This window comes from Asterias rubens, chromosome 17, assembly GCF_902459465.1.
Source record: "Asterias rubens chromosome 17, eAstRub1.3, whole genome shotgun sequence".
Classification (NCBI taxonomy): Eukaryota; Metazoa; Echinodermata; class Asteroidea; order Forcipulatida; family Asteriidae; genus Asterias; species Asterias rubens.
The window spans coordinates 1,889,236-1,908,132 of NC_047078.1; the positions used below are offsets into that span (position 1 = coordinate 1,889,236).

The 18,897-nt window shown below is 42.0% G+C and overlaps 1 protein-coding gene across 1 annotated transcript in view; it reads right to left on the reverse strand.

The window, feature by feature from the left end:
- The window catches only part of LOC117301698, a 154,151-nt gene that overhangs the window by 63,842 nt on the left and 71,412 nt on the right, over positions 1-18,897 (reverse strand). The window contains exons 69-90 of the mRNA XM_033785724.1: positions 18,609-18,746; positions 17,617-17,806; positions 16,196-16,377; positions 15,518-15,742; positions 14,815-14,958; positions 14,250-14,378; positions 13,350-13,518; positions 12,886-12,980; positions 12,396-12,560; positions 11,582-11,734; positions 11,027-11,206; positions 10,321-10,542; positions 9,300-9,647; positions 7,698-7,985; positions 7,018-7,153; positions 5,700-5,856; positions 4,447-4,750; positions 3,566-3,782; positions 2,469-2,647; positions 1,648-2,178; positions 1,143-1,280; positions 232-387 (exon numbers count right to left, since the gene is read on the reverse strand). Of these exons, the coding sequence (XP_033641615.1) occupies positions 232-387; positions 1,143-1,280; positions 1,648-2,178; positions 2,469-2,647; positions 3,566-3,782; positions 4,447-4,750; positions 5,700-5,856; positions 7,018-7,153; positions 7,698-7,985; positions 9,300-9,647; positions 10,321-10,542; positions 11,027-11,206; positions 11,582-11,734; positions 12,396-12,560; positions 12,886-12,980; positions 13,350-13,518; positions 14,250-14,378; positions 14,815-14,958; positions 15,518-15,742; positions 16,196-16,377; positions 17,617-17,806; positions 18,609-18,746 (4,446 nt within the window). The remainder of the gene's footprint in view (positions 1-231; positions 388-1,142; positions 1,281-1,647; positions 2,179-2,468; positions 2,648-3,565; positions 3,783-4,446; positions 4,751-5,699; positions 5,857-7,017; positions 7,154-7,697; positions 7,986-9,299; positions 9,648-10,320; positions 10,543-11,026; positions 11,207-11,581; positions 11,735-12,395; positions 12,561-12,885; positions 12,981-13,349; positions 13,519-14,249; positions 14,379-14,814; positions 14,959-15,517; positions 15,743-16,195; positions 16,378-17,616; positions 17,807-18,608; positions 18,747-18,897) is intronic.

Sequence of the window (18,897 nt, forward strand, 5' to 3'; positions counted from 1 at the left end):
AAATGTAAATTTTCATTTGAGTCTTACAGAGGGCACCACAGGAAAAGCAGAGGGCACCATGGCAATTGCTCTTGGTACCATGGGTCATTTTGAGACCTGTACTACGTTCCCAAGGACCTTGCTTCAATTGAACATCCTTTGGCCAAACTTCAACATTTTGGGTCCAGAATACCCACAGTTAAAAGAAAGATCATTTAAGAAATATATCTTTGCTACTAGGATTCTACTGACCAGTCTCATTACAGAAGAAGCCGGCTGTACAGTTGAGACATTCCCCAACGGCTTTCAGCTTAGTGGCTGGACTGAAGGATCCCTCTGGGCAAGCGTCAGGTTCAGTTGTTCCCTCCATGCAATAGTAACCAGCTGGACATTCATTATTCATTAGACCTGAGGGAGAAAGACGTGAATATTCATTAGTATATCATGAATACACAACGAGAAGCCTTGTTTTGCCAAGGCTCACCTTTGACACTAACCTGGCATATTAAAAAAAATAGTAAAACTGCTTTGGGCTGGTAAACACCACTTCCAAACTTGCCCTGTGGGCTACTGAAAAATCTGCAACGAACTCATACCACACTGCTCAAGTGTGAACAATACATTTGTTAAAGTTTTCGAGTTAATTTCCTTGTTTGAATGCAACTTCACTTGGCCAGTAAAGTGGGTGTGATCACTACCATTTATACATAATAACGAAAGATGCAAGTTTAAAAACCAACTAAAGCTTCAAGTAAATTGCACTTTGTTAACAAAAGTGGCCTACTTCACAAAAAGCTTAAAGGCTCTGGACACTTTTAGTAACTGTCAAAAACCAGTCGTTTCTCTTGGTGTATCTCAACATTATGCACAAAATAACAAACCTGTGAAAATTTGAACTCAATTGGTCATCGAAGTTGCAAGATAATAATGGAAGAAAAAACACCCTTGTCACAAAAGGTCTTGAAATCAAATTTGAAGAAAATTACTTCTTTCTCGAAAACTACCCTACTTAAGAGGGAGCCGTTTCTCACAATGTTTTATACTATCAGCTCTCCATTGCTTGTTATCAAGTACATGTAAGTTTTTATGCCGACAATTACTTTGAGTAATTACCAATAGTGTCCACTGCCTTTAAGCAAAACAGATTTTGTTCATTAACTCACCATCATTTGGAGTAGTGGCATTGGCACCTCCTTTACAGAAGTACCCTGCCTCACATGGCCTGATGGGAAACATTAACCCTGGCTCATCGCAAGCCATCCCAGGTAGACATGGTGTGCATTCATCCTCACTAATGATACCTGATCACAAAAACAAAGGTTTTTTGTATAATAGGTAAACAATTTAGCTTTTTGGGGGACATTTATACCTTGGTCCTTTTGGTTGCTCAGCAGGTTGCAACAGTAAAAATTGTAAAAACTTTTTCGTCAGGAAATAAATATAGCTGTTGCAACTGCTCACCAACCAACAGAACCTGTGGTTTAGGTGCAAAATTGTAGTTCTAAAAAGGCCTAACGTTTCGTCCCCAGCAGAGTCGTTCTCAAAAGCTAACCATGTTTCTTTTTTCCTTAAAACTTTTATACAACCATAATTTTCAATTGACCTAGATATAATATCCATTAGAAAAACATTGGGTTCTATTCACATTTGGGCACGATCAAAACTCACCTGTCAAATTGTTAAACTTTCCATAGGGACATGCAAACTCCTCTGCATAAGTGGTACCATTCGGGCAATAATACCCAGACGGGCAGACGTATGATCCATACCACACGACCGGTCCGATAGTAGCATTACAATAATGCCCCTCGGGACACTCTTTACAATCCCACCTCCCCGGTGTGTCTTGGAATGTTCCGGATGGGCAGGGTTCGGGATCCCCGTACCCAACCCCGCAGAAGTGCCCGACAGGGCACGTGTACGGCCCGGGCGTGGCTGATATCTGACCCTCGGGGCAGTAGTAACCCTCCATGCAATCTGCATTGGGTAGAGGGAGCCCTTCGCTGCCGCAATATTCCCCCTTGGTGCAGATCTTACAGCTGGTGTTTTCGCTCTGCTCCACGGCGTCTAGGTAGTAGCCAATGGGGCAGGGTTGGGGCTCAAAGGACCCCACGGGGCAGTAGTGACCCTGGGGGCAGATGTTGCCTGTGATGTTGTCTGTGGGGTTGCTGATGGAAGCGCCAAGGGTGCAGTAGAATCCTGGAGTGAGGGGAGAGAGTGTTAGTAAGAAGTGTCAGATAATAATAACAAAAATAATAATAAAAATAAAAACAAGTCAGTCAAGAATTTGGGTTGTACGTCATATTCCCACCATAAACCACAGCATGAAAAGACTAGGTGAGGTAGGGTAAAGAAAAAACTCACTTAAATAATAAGAACAGGGGGGGGGGGAAACGAACAAAGAAGGCACTTAAAAAAAAATTACCACTTTTTAAAAAGTTACCCCTATTTAAAAAATGTTGACAATCCTCCTCAACGAAACCACTTACCCTGTGAGCAAGGTAAGCTAGGTACTGCCAGTCCGATCCTTTCACAGTAGTACCCAGGGTCACATAAGATTGGATGGTCAGTACCGCCTGGACAGTACTCTCCAAGACCACATCGGCCGCCGATGGACGGGTCAGTCGGTGTTGGGCTAGACGCACCTCCGATACAGTACCAGCCATCACTGTTTGGGATGAATCAAGATGAGAAAATAGAATTAGCTGTTGCAAACTGCTCACCAGCCAAAAAGACTGGTATAAATGCACACCAAAAGGTAATGGCCTGACGTTTCGTCTTAACAGCCGCCACTGTTTGGGGTGAATCAAGATGAGAAAATAGAATTAGCTGTTGCAAACTGCTTACCAGCCAAAAAGACTTAAGCTCAGTTCATACTTCCTGCGAATGCGAATGCGAAGCGAATTTGACGTGAATTTGACGTCACAACCTCCTTTCGCACCGATTTTCGCAAGTGAGTTGAGCAGAGTTTAACTGCTGCGTATTGTTCGTTGCGAATTTGTGACGTCAACATTCGTACCGCATTCGCATTCGCAGGTATGAACCGGGCTTTATGGTATAAATGCACACCAAAAGGTAATGGCCTGACCTTTCGTCTTAACAGCCGCCACTGTTTGGGACGAATCAAGATGAGAAAATAGAATTAGCTACAATTGAAAACTGCTTACCAACCAAAAGGACCTTAGGTATAAACTATAAATGCAAAAAATTGTTGATGGCCTGACGTTTCGACGTACCAGCCATCACTATTTGAGACAAATCAAGATGAGAAGAAAGAATTAGCAAATAATTAGTGGCCCGAAGTTTTGCCCCAAACGGAGTCTTTCTCGAGGACTAATTGACAACACATAACACACATGAGCGTACATGTTAATGTGTGTTGTGGAGTCAAAACGTCAGGCCTTTAATGTTTTTTTGCACAAAACATAAGGTAAAAGAAAATTGCAAATTGAATTGGGCTTTTGCCTTCCTCTTTAAGGTTGATACACAGTTAATATCGATCTTAGAGCTGCATGAAGCCCTCTCTCAGTTCATCATTTCAACGATCTGATCTTAAATGAGTAAAACAAAAAAGTTTTAACATTACCTGCAGTTTGTTGTTGGCATGTCGTTACCACTTCCCATGCAGTACGTCCCGGCTAAGCACGACACGCAAGCACTCTCATTGGTCTGCTGTAGTTTATCATTAAACGTTCCCGGTATACAAGGATATTCATTGGACATTGTGGTACCGTTAGGGCAGTAGTGACCCACTGGACAAACGTTATCGACGTAGGTGGTCGAGTTGGACAGACAGAAGAAACCTAACAATAAAACCATGACAGAAATTTAATCTCCAAACATGTACATTGTACATGTGCATAGAATGCGCCTTATTTTTGACCGCGCGAGGGCGCTATAAATAGTATTTTTATCACTTCCGGGGGTATACGTGATTCGCCCTGCACAAATCAATAGGCGTTCTCTGTCACTTTTGTTGCGCCGTAGTTTCAATTTGCTTTAGAGGTGGATTATAACGGCTCCTTGAAAAGTCTTATTGTCTGTGATGGATTAGATGTCTGTGGTGGTAATGTGTTCCAATCTTTAATAACTGTTTTGGGTATGAATGAATATAACCCCGGAAGTGATTGAGAGCGCCCTCACGCGGTCAAAAATATGGCCCATTATGAACTCTAACGACGTTACTTTATATGTAATAATCAAAACGTTGTTAAGAGTAAATGCGTATAAGTTCGATAAAGTAAATCAAAATCCACAAGTATATGTTTTTCTTCTAAACTGACTGTGTCTTTTGGCCAACAATTACTTTGGAGACCACTCTTGATCAATAAATAAACTCCATTTCCCAGGAGCTCCAATTTTTGTTATGAAATCCATCCAACTGCACTAACGTCCTCATAGTCCCGAGTCTACAAATTTTACTATAACATTATTTTATATATGATGAAACCTTTAATTCCTGCTTACCTTCAGGGCACCCCTTGCACGTTCCCTGTCCTTCCTGATCCTGATACTCTCCGGCCTCACACCCGATGGGAAGCTTGGTCCCCACCGGGCACCTATAACCCGTAGGACACACCCCGCCGACGCCCGTATGACCCCCAAGGATCGGGCAGGAGGCAGAGTAGGTCTCGTTCTCTGACGGGTTGTTTGGGTTTGCTCGATCGACCCCAGAGTCACACCAGTAACCTTCGTCACAGAGGTGCGAGTAGGAGGTTGCGGCTTGGTCAGGGCAGTAGAAGCCACCGGGGCAGTCTATACATTGCTGGACCTGATTGACAGAGTGAAGAAGTAATAACAATAATAACTAGAATATATAGCACATTTTACAATGAGGTATCACTGCACTTTCATTAGTACCCTGGCACCAATTTCAAAGAGCTGCTTAAGCAGAAAATGATGCTTAATCTTTTTCTGCTCAGCAAAACTAAGCAGGATGGCAGTTACATTTTGTACATGTCAAATGGTATTTAAGCTGGTAACCTTATTCTGGTAAGCTTCTTTGCAGAATCAGCTTTAACGGTAAATTAGACACAGTGAATATAGATTCAGAAATCTTTGACATGTTTAAAGGCAGTGGACACTATTGGTAACTACTCAAAATAATTATTAGCTTAAAACCTTTCTTGGTGACGAGTAATGGGGAGAGGTTGATGGTATAAAACATTGTGAGAAACGGCTCCCTCTGAAGTGCCATAGTTTTCGAGAAAGAAGTAATTTTCCACGAATTTGATTTCGAGACCTCAGATTTAGAACTTGAGGTCTTGAAATCAACCATCTAAACGCACACAACTTCGTGTGACAAGGGTGTTTTTCCTTTCATTATTATCTCGCAAGTTCGATGACCGATTGAGCTCAAATTTTCACAGGTTTGTTATTTTATGCATATGTTGAGATACACCAACTGTGAAGGCTAGTCTTTGACAATTACCAATAGTGTCCTCTGCCTTTAACAGGGATGAGACTGACAAATGTTCAAATTTCGGGAAAATGTGGGCCTGGGTTTCCCCTATTCCATCCAGAACATCCTGGATGTGTTACAAATTCAGGAGGTTTCGCTCAGTGCATCACCAAAAACACAAATCTTAAAGTCTTGACACAATGTGGAGTACCTCTTTCTCCCTTAGGTGACTGCTTAAACTTCCTTCAAGAAAATTGAAAGGCTCAAAGAGATTTTGGAAAAAATCCCACAATAAGGAAAAAAACGAAAGTGTTCTTACCTTGTAAAAATTAGTCTGGTTGCTGTAGGTACCAGCGGGGCATGCGCTCCAGTCTAAACCGGTTCCATTGGTGCAGAAATAGCCAGCCGGGCAGTCTGCAACACCGGCCTGGAGATCCGGGTTACCAATTGTCTCATTCTCAGGGAGACAGTAATAGCTATAGAGAAATAAAAATGACAATTTGCGTCAGTGAAAAAATGCCAACTCTCAGTTGTATAAAAATGTTGTTTCTTGGTACCATAACATCTGTTGATTATTCAAGAAGGCATGCACAGGCTGCCTTTGGCAGCAAGCCACAACGACCCACATACATAATGAAAAATGCTTCACGGCATAGGAAAGACCCATTGCACAACTCCACATGGGCCTTAGCCGAGAATAAAACCAGATCAACACTGGTGAGAGTCAAGCGCTTAACAAACTAGCCACCAAGATCCTTAAGACCGGTATAATATTTGATCGTTTGCTTTGTTTGGTCTCAGCTGTCAGCTTGTGTATACCTGTGTGTCTGTGTCTCTCAAATAGGGAATACTTTGGTACACTAGTAGTAAACGGCGTCTTACTTCACGAAAGCATATTCCTTATAACCCTATAATTCATGACTTTAATAGTACGAGTCCATTTAATGATGACTCGCCTTTGTGTTGTTTGTAGGCCTACACCTATCGTCTGACCATGTTGTCCCTTGTCTTTGTCTTTGTTTGTGTTCCTTAGTATCATGTTTGTCTGTCAATAGGTTAGGGCACAAAAGCATTTTGCTTAACCTTACACCTAAATGTTGTCTTTAAAGTACGAGTCCATTTAATGATGACTCGCCTTTGTGTTGTTTGTAGGCCTACACCTATCGTCTGACCATGTTGTCCCTTGTCTTTGTCTTTGTTTGTGTTCCTTAGTATCATGTTTGTCTGTCAATAGGTTAGGGCACAAAAGCATTTTGCTTAACCTTACACCTAAATGTTGTCTTTAAATTACTACTTGTTTATTTTTTTTATTTTTTTAAGTATTGTGTACCTAATCATACCTCATACTATATTGCTTGTTTTAATTTTGACATAAATGTACGCTATTGTGTTATTGTTTTGTATGACAGCATTGAAATAAATGTACTACTGAATAAAGTAGGAAGATGTTGTTGAGCACAAAGGACAAAGGTTGTTGAGCACAAGGGCTTGTTCTTGTTCATCATGGTGTTGGCTTAGTTACCTGGTTACTAGTTGAATTTAACCTTATTTCCGATTTTCTAAAGGGCACAAAATTTTGAAATCCAACAAAAGTTGAATAGGACTGTCATGTCTGTCAAGAGTTTTAAACTACCTACCCTCTTGGACACAACTTGCAGGTATACTGTGTTGTTCGGTCAGTGTAGTAGCCTGAGGAACAGGCCTTAGGATCAGGTGACCCCTCAGGACAATGAAGACCTGTCGGACACTCTACTGGATTGCTGACACTAGAGCCTGGGGTAACAAACAATCAAATTATGTATCGGATTAGTGTTGGTTTGTGGTAGCAACTTTGTGGGAGGGCACATCTTTTTTTACTTTTGCCTTTCCCTGGACAGCCTCTGCTTGTTTTTACAATTTTTGTATTTTCCGAAGAATTGAATTGCCAGAAGAAAAAAAAAAGAAAAAAAAACTTGTTATAATCTCTCTTCAAAAGTTTGGTTCTTTGAAGAGATTCTTTTTTTAAACTCAACATTCTTGGTCTCTCCTGGGCTCAATTTCATAACGCTACAATTAAGTAGACATTATTGCTCATGAAAGTTCTGCTTAGCAGAAATGAGCAGGGTACCAGTCACAAATTGTACATGTGACATAGTAGTTTGGAATCGGAAGATTTCTCAGTTCTTAAAAGAACTGTCCTGCTTATTAAATACTACCTGGGCGGAGGGGAGGAATCAGCCCGGACAACTACTTTCACTTAGTGAATCGAGAGAACTTCTCGTTATTAACTTCATTGCTGCAGAGTGAGTTCTTAATTATTAATTTGAATGCTGCTTACCTTCGGGGCAATAATATCCCTCCAAACACAGTCCTTCCTCCTCGGTCAGACCAGTCTGTTGGCAGTACCATCCGGCAGTGCAATTTCTGCACTCTTCAGCGGCCGTCAGCATGGTGTCGTTAGAGTACGTACCCGCAGGGCAGCGCTCTGGTACCGACGTCCCGTTACCGCAGTACCTACCAGCCGGGCAGACATATTGTTGTCGGTTGTCTGAGCCTTGCTCGCAGTAGTAACCTGGTAGGCAGAAACCGGCGGGCGCCAGGAGGGCATCCTCATCGCAATACTGGCCTGTTTGTGGTCATAAGGAAGACAGAAGGATGTTTATTAAATCGTTTTCCAATGGGAGACTTTCCAACGCTAGGTGGCAGCAGACTTACCGGGTAAATTTCCATTGTTTACGTAGTTCTGAACATGCGCATCATTCTGAGAACAATGGCTTTACCCGGTAAGTCTGCTGCAACCTATCGTCCCAGAAAGTATCCTATCCTATTTTTTTTTTAAGTTATCGCCTAACATCACAGGTCCAAACAGCCACTCCAAGGTGAGGGCTACACTTAAGTGATTTGGGCTGTCCACCCAATGAGCTGTCACCAGGGACATATTACCACCTACTCATGAAGCTGAAACAGGGATAACTCCTTTACAGTCTGTAATAATAATAATAATAACCCGTTTTTATATAGCGCTTTTCACACCCGGAGGGCGTCTCAAAGCGCTTTACATTATTACCCCTGGTCACTGGGCCTTAAGTGACCTTAAATCATTCCTTAAACCATCTCAACTCCCTGGTGGGGAGTATGCAGCCTCTGCAACATTAATATGCGCTACTCGGCTAAATCAATCACAAGAACCATCTCTGCCCTCACAGGTACCCATTTACCCCTGGGTGGAGAGAAGCAATTATAGCTAAGTGTCTTGCTCAGGGACACAAGTGTCACGACAGGGATTCGAACCCACACTCCGCTGAACAGAAGCACCAGAGCTTGAGTTCGGTGCTTTTATCCGCTCGGCCACCACACCCTTTGTAAGGATGTAGGCATGGTTGGTAGTGCAGAATACTTAAGACTATGCATCGTGAAAAATGTACATGTAAGTAAGGTTTGCTGTGACACCATGTGAAAATCTCTTTTGTGTTTTGTGGTGGCTCTGAGAAGAGTGGGTTTCTGCTCGATGTTTCTGCTCAGTGTGCTCTTACCGTCTTCTGGAGAAGACGGTCATTTCACCAGAAGACGGTCTGAACACACTGATGTCCAGCAGACAACTGGCTCTTCTCAGAGCCACCACTAACCTGGGGCCAATTTCATAGAGCTGCTGAAGCATAAAATTTGCTTAAGCACGAAAATAGCTTGCTTATTTTACACATGTTAATGGCCGAAATTCCGTGCCATTTTCTTGCTTGTGACTGGTAAATGTATTTAGCTGCTGTTTACCTTGCATTACAATTGAGTGGAGTCTTGGCCGGTAATCAAATTTTACTAAGCAATGATTTGTTGAGCTTAAGCAAATTTTGTGCTTAAGCAGCTCTATGAAATTGTGCCCTGACTTTATGAGCAATAATAAAAAATACTTTAAAGTACTTAAATATTTGAAATGAAAGCTTACCTGCGAGACAAGGTTCACATTCCGTCACGTTCATCAGAGTCTCTTCATTACTGAACGTTCCTCTTGGACAAACCATCGGTTCCGTTGTCCCCTCCGGACAGTAATGACCCGCCGTACACACTCCTGCGTCCGACCCTTGATCAGGTGTGGCCCGCTCCGCCCTGATGTGGCAGAAGTAGCCGGCGGCACAGAGGGTGTAAGGGTAGGTCAGGCCCGGTTGGCCGCAGTAGTAGCCGCCCAGGCACGGAGCGCATTGGTCAGAGCTGGCCAGGCCGGTGGCGTTGTTGAAGGTACCGATTGGACAGGTGAACTCAGTGGCGGCTGTGGTTCCGTTCGGACAGTAGTGACCTGTTTGGGTTGGAAGAAAAAAAGTTCTTGCTTGAATAATTTTTTTACAGAGATAAAAAATTCTCAAACTAAACATACATTCAGGCTGACATGTACCCCATTTGCTCAGGCCAAACTATAGAAACGTGAGGGTGATGTTTTAGCTTGTGACGTCATATGAAAGAGATATATTACAATCTGTTATACAGGTTGTTAGAGCTAACAAAATAGTCACAGACAGTGTTCATGTTTTCAACCTTACTACATGAAATAACCGAATTTTGGCTTGATACATTGTTGTGAGTCAGGAGAAAATAGTAAAAAAACATGCACAATCTTCAGCATGTAAACACATTGTCCTTAATTTTGATTGTTACAACCGAAATCAGTTGTTGAGTCTTTTTTTCAGGTTTTCAGATACAGTTTTCTAAATATTGCTTCATTTCAGAAGGAAATTTTTCACAGAAAATTCCAGTATGAACTTCATAATCAGTAAGCTTTCAGACTTAAATTAATGAGGTTCTTTTTCCCCACCAATACTGTATAGTAACTTTAAGGAAAGGTCAATATGGACAACTCTGTGTAAAAAATGGGCGCATTTTGCAGTGAAAATACACCACACTTCATCAATATGATACCTACATGTATTCACCCAGCTCTCTTCAATTCAAACAGCACTTGGTTTCCTACTTACCTTCTGGGCATATATAAGAAGTGTAGTTCACAATCGGCCCATTGGTGTCATCACAGTAGAATCCCTCAGGGCAGGTCTTGCACGTCCACTGTTCCGGTTCGTCCTGGTAGGTACCGGCAGGGCAGGGCACCTTATCGTCTACCCCTTCCTCACAGTAATAGCCCGGTGGGCAAGGGTACTCGATGGGGCTCGCAACGATTTGACCGCCAGGGCAGTAGAAACCTGAAAGTTTACAAATGAATTAATTTATTTTAACTAAAAATGCTTACAAATTTCAAAACAGAAAAAGACGATCCTCCCCTTTGAATGCATTTTTTTTTTTCAATCTTGTTGCGAAGCCAAGGACTCTCAGAAAAATTAAACATAGTCACAGTACTAGCCAAAAACCTAATGGAGAGAAGACAAGGAAGTTTCAGATTTAGTTGTGGGAGGAAAACCCCAGAGAAAGATCCTACGGACAACCCCTACAGTCAGTGGGGACTGAAAACCCAAACCACAGAGAGCCCCCATCATGATGTTAACGGTGACTGCCATTTTTTGCTTATCATACAAATTTTAAGCAATGTTTTCTGCTTAAGCAGCTTTATGAAATTGAACACTGCTTGTTCTTAAAAAATGTGTGAAGAAAGAAAGGGTGAAAAAAAGTTTCAAAAAATTTGATCTAATTCTAATTTCCTTTCAAGGTAACAACTCGACAACAGCTTACCTTGAGTACAGTTGCCCTGTGGGTAAGCCAGTGCGCTCGCCCCGCAGTACTGACCACCGATACACTCCAAGCAGTAGGACTCGTTCTTGGCCCTCTTGGACGGAAGATATGTCCCTGGGGGGCAATCATCCTCGGCGCTGCTTCCGACGATGCAGAAATGTCCGGCGCTGCACTCGTTCCCTTCAGAGAAAAAAAGAAAGACCACATTTATTGAAAACATGAATAAGTTTGTATCAAGTAACTTCCCCTGTGTACACCAACATTTTATTTCTTTATTACACACCCAACAGAACAATCAGCGCCAATAACAGGATGGATAGGAAACAAGAAAAAATGAGTTTTAGATGTGGGAGGAAAACCCCAAATGGGCAAAACACACGCAAACCCAATCCACATGCAAGGCTTCGGCCTGAGGCAGCATTAAAACTGGGGTCCACCGAGATGAAAGGCAGGGAAAGAAAGTGCTGTATACTGAGTACTTCTTTCCAGTCCTGTGAAACAATCTACAGGCATATCACTCGCACATACAAAATGTCGCCCTCTTGTGACACTTACCTGCAACTCCAGATGGAGTGGCCGTGATAGACCCATGGGTACAATAGAAGCCCGCATAACAGTCTCCGGCTGGTTCGTACAACTCGGGAACGTCGCAGAATTTACCGAGATCACATGTTTGCTGTGATGATGAGCCTCGAGGGCAGTAGTTACCTGCAACAAGTCAAAGCAAGAACAAAGGTACTTATTGTCTTAATATCAAAAAGAACAAAGACATTATTGTCTTGATATCGGAAAGAACAAAGGTACTTATTGTCTTGATATAGGGAAGAACAAAGGTGCTACATGTAATTGTCTAAATACATCCCAGGTCGAAATTCCAGTTGAACCTAGTTAAACTGGAACTAGTTGAAACCAGTTGATAAACTAGTTAAACACAGTTAAAACCAGTTAACCTGGGATGTCTAATATTGGAAAGAACAAAGGTGCGTATTGTCTTAGTATCGGAAAGAACAATGTGCTTATTGTCCCAGCAACTAATGGGCCAAGAATGGAACATTGGGGAACCATGCATACATGTTTGTCAAAAGCCTCCTGGTAAGTATTCATGTGTTTCAAAAGAAAAACATAAAGCACTAGTATGCTGGAGTATCACAGACCCCCTTGCACGTGATGTCACACAGTCAAAAAGCGCCCTCACTTGGGTCAAAGGAGGCAAATCATTGGACGGTAGGTGTTCTTTGTGAGTGAAAGCGTGCGCTGACCTCAGAGTCCCTTTAGCGTTTCGCGATATGCAAGGGGGTCTATTAGTGTCTATTATCAGTCATTAGCCAAAGAGACTTGAAAAGGGACCCTTGAGGGACCCTATCCCTACCTGCTTCACATCTGCCTCCAAGTGAAGCATCTGATGGTTGTGCCTCGTACGATCCACTGTAGCAGTACCATCCAGGATCACATTGATCTGTTGGGTTGGTGTTACCGTACCCTGCGCAGTAGGACCCAGCGGTACAGGGGACGCAAGCAGATTCATTATGGCCACCTGTAGGGAGAATACCATTCAGTTACAATTACTATAATTCGCTCAAAGACACGGATCTCGCACAAATAAAGTATTTATATGTATATCCAGGCGCCATTGCGTTAAAGGCTTTGAGCGTTTCACGCGTATTTTGAAATTTTTGAGTCTTGTTTGTTTTTATAACAATAATAGTGCCCATATCTGTCACTCAGCGATGCTCGAAGTGCAACGGTTTGCTAGGTGCTGTGGTAACAGGTAATCACTAAAGAGTTAAATAACTTCTAGAAATGAGACGACAAATGAAGAAAAATAAAACTCTGAAGTATTTTAATAAACTTAAACTGACCTGTCAGATTATTGAAGGTTCCAGGTGGGCACTGGAATTCTATGTCGTAGGCTGTGCCATTAGGGCAGTAGTGACCCTCTGGACATAATGTGTCGCTGAAAAAAATATTACACAAAATTGTACAAAATTATTTTTTGAAGAAAATTTCTTTTATTGAATTTTTTTAAATAGTTTTATTCTAAAAATAAAACAAAAATGCGGGTTCTTCTTAGGTTTGAAAAAACAAACCCAAAACTTGGATTCTATTGGATTCTATATTATAGACTGTGCCATAAGGCCAGTAGTGAACCTCTGGGCACAATGTCTCACTGCAGAAAACTAAACATGTTAAACAAAGTTTTACTTACAAAATATTTTTTTTTTTTTAAGTTTTGTTCTGAAAAATAAAATCTCAAATATACGGTCACTTTGTCTTTGGATTGAAAAAATAAATAAATTGGTAACAAATTTTGTTTTCAACTCACAGGTAAGTTGTTGAGTTCACGAGGCAGTAGTATCCAGCTGGACATTCTTTACAAGAATCTTGCCCCTCCTCGTCTTGGTAAGTCCCAGCATTGCACCCCTCCGGATAAGTGGATCCTTCCAGACAAAAATGACCAGTGGGGCAGATATCACCATAGCCAGTGTGCTCACCTGTATGACGAGAAAGAAGAATTGACGTCAGGAGAGAAAAATAACCAAAGTAGAGCGTTGTTTTGATTCTTAAATCCTGGATGCAAGGCCTCCCACGATCAGAGAGAGAATAACCTTTCCGAGAAGCCTATTACCTCCTTGCCCCTTTCCCTTCCAAACATTCCCAAACCTAGCCTCCAAGCTCAAATGATGTTTGCACCGTAAAATGGTTCAAAATCCACAGTTAAATATTTTTCTTAGAAACCGACTATTTCTTTTATTGCCAACAATTACTTTGCAGACCACTCTTGATCAATAACCTTCATTTACCAGCCGTCGATTTTACAAAGATTTAAGACTCGTCTTACATGTACCTCGAGTTAGGATGAGTAACTCTTCCGAACTTAGGATTAATCGTAAGGTCTGCATGCTACAGTGCATGGTTGGGACTCACCCTAAGTCCTAAGATAAGTCTTAAGTTAGGAAGAGTTTTGTGAAATCGACGGCAGGAGCTCCAAAATATTCAAAAGAAGTTTAATGAAACGACCTCATAGGCCCTTTTTGAAACCACTGCTTCGGCTCCAGATTCGGTTCAGGCTAGCTTGGCCCCACAGTTGTTTTGACAATTGCACGTCCTTTGCTTATGTGCTCAAGGCTTCAGACGAGAGGACGGAGCCTGAAGCCAAATCCAAATCCAAAGCCGAAGATTCAAACAGGGCCCTAGTCTTGAGCCGCCTGAGCCAAATACTAACCATCATAGGAGCAGGAGTCGTTGATAAAAGCTGTTGGGTTGGCTCTATCTACCCTTGAGGTACAGAAGTGGCCCGGACTGCAAAGATTGGTGGGTTGAATGAGGGTGACACCATCGCAATAACTCCCTCCTGAAGATTGCAAGGAGAAGAAAAAGACGAGTAAGCTTGAGAAGGGAAAGGATTTTTGAAAGTAAGTGGTGTGTGAAGCTTTCCATGGCGTGGAAAATAAGAAGCATCTAGAGAAAATAGTAACTTTGTTGGTACAACCATGTGATAAATTTATTTGACGTGAGTGTTGGCTCTAAAAAGAGCTAGTGTGGTCTAGACATTTCAAATAGTTTACTCTTCTTATTTTCAGAAGACGAGCAGGGTGAACGGTTCCAAACAGTTCTTCTTCTGAAGACGAGTAGAGTGTACTGTTGGAAAAGTCACGACCATATCGGCTCGTTTCAGACAAAAGAGATGTAATACATGGTTGTACTCGCAAGTTTACTATTTTTTAGTTACTTCTGGTTTTTGAAAAATGTTGTTCACATTTTTCCAATTAATTTGTTTCCATGTTTACCTGGACAGCTGGTACACTCTCCTTCGTCTGGCAGTCCTTTGCGACCTCCGTACGTCCCTGGAGGGCATGCGGTCCAGTTTAGACCAGTGCCGGCCAGGCAGTAGTAGCCCTGAGGGCAGAGGCTGTACCCAGACGTGGAGTTACCTGTACAAGAAGTTGATGGGAAACAATAATCACTTTAGCAAACAAGAAAAAGTTGCTTTCACTGTTAACATATTGAAATAAACCAAATGCTAAACTAATACGTGGAACACAAGAAAATGTAATATAATTGACTTTCAAATGTTTTTTTTCAGGTTTTGTTCACCCAAATGTCCAAGAAATAATTTTATAAGTTTGTTCTGATGAATGACTCTTTGATTCTATTGATTCTTATTATCAGAATTCTTAAAATTTGCTCTATTGAAACCAACCATTTCTTTGAAAAACAAACCAATGACCAAAGTTAAATCATGATTCTTGTATATTTGTAATATATTTGTGATACATGTATTTGTAATATTGTATAATAAAGCAAGGGTATGTTTTTTAGTGGTTGACTGGGCCTCAGTGGAACACAGCTTTCATGCTGAGCTGATCTTTACCCAGTATAAATAAAGAAAAAAAAAACAATACAAAATAATTCTTGGAGGGGTTGATTAAACATAAATAAGCCCCCACTTCATCTACCAATACAAAATGCTAAAAAAAACCTCTTTGTTACCTTCGATAACTTCCGAGGGTACACAGTAGTAACCCTCTGGGCATGTCATGCACACGGACACCTGGGTGAGGTTGGAGAAAGTTCCCGGTTCACAGGGTACAGGAAGGGAGCTACCCTGGGGGCAATGAAGGCCGATTGGACAGGGGTACTCCGTAGGGTTGGGAACACTCTGTCCCTCTGGGCAGTAGAAACCTGGATCGCATTCGGCGACTGGGGCAGTCAAACCTGTGGGCAAGAGAAATTCATAGTAATAATAATAATAAACCAAAAACTTATACAGTGCCTTATAATCATGTTTACATGCTCTAAGGCACTGAACATGGCACTAGTCAACAACTAAAGCAGGTACAATTGTATGGACAAATTAAAAAATAAGAAACTGAATGATAATTTCATTAAGTGACAACTTCGTGTGACAAGGGTGCTTTTTTCTTTCATTATTATCTCGCAACTTCAACGACCGATTGAGCTCAAACTTTCACAGTTTTATTATTTTATGCATATGTTATGGATACAGCAAGTGAGAAGACTGGTCTTTTACAATTACCAATAGTGTCCAGGGTCTTTAAAAAGGGTTGACTGTATTATGTAGTTCTTGGTTTTTCTTCAATACAAAACATGCAAAACGACAACCCAAATCATAGACGTAATGAGAAGCCGATATTTTGAAAGTCCTACCTGTTTGGTTGCAGAACCATCCCTCATCACATGGAACACACTGGGATACGTTCCAACGGTTCTCCATATCACTATAGGTGCCAAGGGGGCAGGGCTCTGGAACACCTACGCCCGTCATGCAGTAGCTCCCAGCAGGGCATGTGATGTTTCGTGGATCGGACGAGCCAAGCTCACAATAGTAGCTACAATAAACCATGCAAAAGTTTCATATTACAAATAGTTTTCTTTATGCAGCTACACAAACTTCACAATAATTTGTGTATGCTTTGAGAGTTGCTTTTGAGTACAGGAAATGTTTGTTGTATATTTTGTGAAATACACTTTGTCCTGGTCTTTGATCTCTATTCTAGCCAAACTATTTAGGAAAACACTGTTCACGTTGCCAACTGACATGACTGATCCTGGGTCAAACCAAGACCCATGTTCACACTGCTCCAACAAACACTGTTCACATTGCCAACTGACATGACTGATCCTGGGTCAAACCAAGACCCATGTTCACACTGCTCCAACCTATTTCACCAATCTACCCCACCCTTGTGCACATTGTGCAAGCCCAATCCAATCCAATCCAGCTATTTATCTTTATCTCTGTTCAAATGCCCATTGCCCAGCAACATTATCTAACTCACCCCTGTTCACACTGTCCAAACCTCATCCAACAATTTAACTCACCCTTGTTTACACTGCCCCAGCCTCATCAAACTATCCAACTCCATGCTCCTGTTCACACAACCCCAGCCCCATCCAACAATCTAACTCACCCCTGTTCACACTGTCCAAACTTCATCCAACAATTTAACTCACCCCTGTTCACACTGTCCAAACCTCATCCAACAATTTAACTCACCCTTGTTCACACTGCCCCAGCCTCATCAAACTATCCAACTTCATGCTCCTGTTCACACAACCCCAGTCCCATCCAACAATCCAAATCACCCCTGTTCACACTTTCCCAGCCCTACCCAACTATCAAATTCACCCCTGTTCACACTTTCCCAGCCCTACCCAACTTTCAAATTCACCCCTGTTCACACTTTCCCAGCCCTACCCAACTTTCAAATTCACCCCTGTTCACACTTTCCCAGCCCTACCCAACTTTCAAATTCACCCCTGTTCACACTTTCCCAGCCCTACCCAACTTTCAAATTCACCCCTGTTCACACTTTCCCAGCCCTACCCAACTTTCAAATTCACCCCTGTTCACACTTTCCCAGCCCTACCCAACTTTCAAATTCACCCCTGTTCACACTACCCCCTGCCTTATCTGCCCGTCTCAGCCCACCTTTCCAACTTAACTATCTTAACCCTGCTCATATACCCCACAAGCGACATTGCTCCAACCCATTCAACCCATTCAACCAATCTACCTCACCCTTGTTCACTGTGCAATCCCGACACAACCCAGCTATTGATCTTACCCCTGTTCACACAGTCCGCTTGTGACGTTCTTCCCAACCTCAGCGCAGTATTCTCCGGCAGGACACAGTTCACACTGAGCCTCCATCTCCAACATGAACTCATCGCTGAAGGTTCCCTTCGGACAGGGAGTGGGGTTGTCTGTCCCCACTTCACAGTAATGACCGTGAGGACACATGTCAGCTTCTTCACCTGTTTCAGCGAAACATTAAAAATTAATACAAATTTGTTAAATGTGTGACTGGCTTTGGAAACATCCTAAACTTTGAGTCAATTTGTTAAAGTGTGACTTAGACATTCATCTTGAAGATTGACAATGTTCTCGAAACAAAGTTTAAAATTCAGACAGGGAGTGGGGTTGTCTGTCCCCAATTCACAGTAGTGTCAGTGAAGACACATGTCAGCTTGTTCCCCTATTTTAAAAAAAATTAAAAAACACACTAACAAAAAAGTAGAATTAGCTATTGCAAACTGCTTACCAACCAAAATGACCTATGGTATAAATGCAAAAAATGGTCAATAAAGATTTGTAAAATATGTGACTGGCTCTGACAACAACCTAAAATTTGGAAATTTCTCTTGAAAATTAACTGTTGCACATGAGACTACTTTATCCTGCCCATGAATATATGGTACACCACTGTGTTATCTTTCTTCTTATAAAGTGGTATGAAAGAATACCTTGGTCAGGAGCTAGGAAAGCAACCATCGTTTATCGCCTTAAATACTTCCTAGACTCCTATCAATTCATTAACAATGTTCCAAATAACGTTTAAAAATCAGAATCTAGAGAAAATGTTCTGTATGGTGACTGACATGAACACCTGTAACTGTTTCTTGTGGTGAAAGTCTATAGAAAAGTTTTGGAGGGGCATCAAGGCCAAGACCAGGGCAACAGTGTCCATGACCTTGGTGACCTTCGTGTAATTCTTGGCCTGTACACTAAGCGGCAACATTACACTGTATTTCTTGTGCAAGTGAAAGAAATCTTTACCTTGCTCAGGGGTCGACGTTCTTGCATACTCTCGGCAGTAGTACCCAGCCGCACACTGGTCTACGGGATACGACATACCAGTCTCTGGACAGTAGAATCCTCCTAGACATCCAATGCATTGACTCTCCACCTGACGACCTGTGAAGTCAACGAATATCCCCTTTTAAAACTGTCTCATTCACCAATAAACTACCTTTTCTCCCTCTGCCCACCTTTGATTTTGTCCCTTTTGTTTGCAACCTCTTGTGGTTAAACCAGCCCCTTCCATCTACTCCCACCTCCTTTGTCA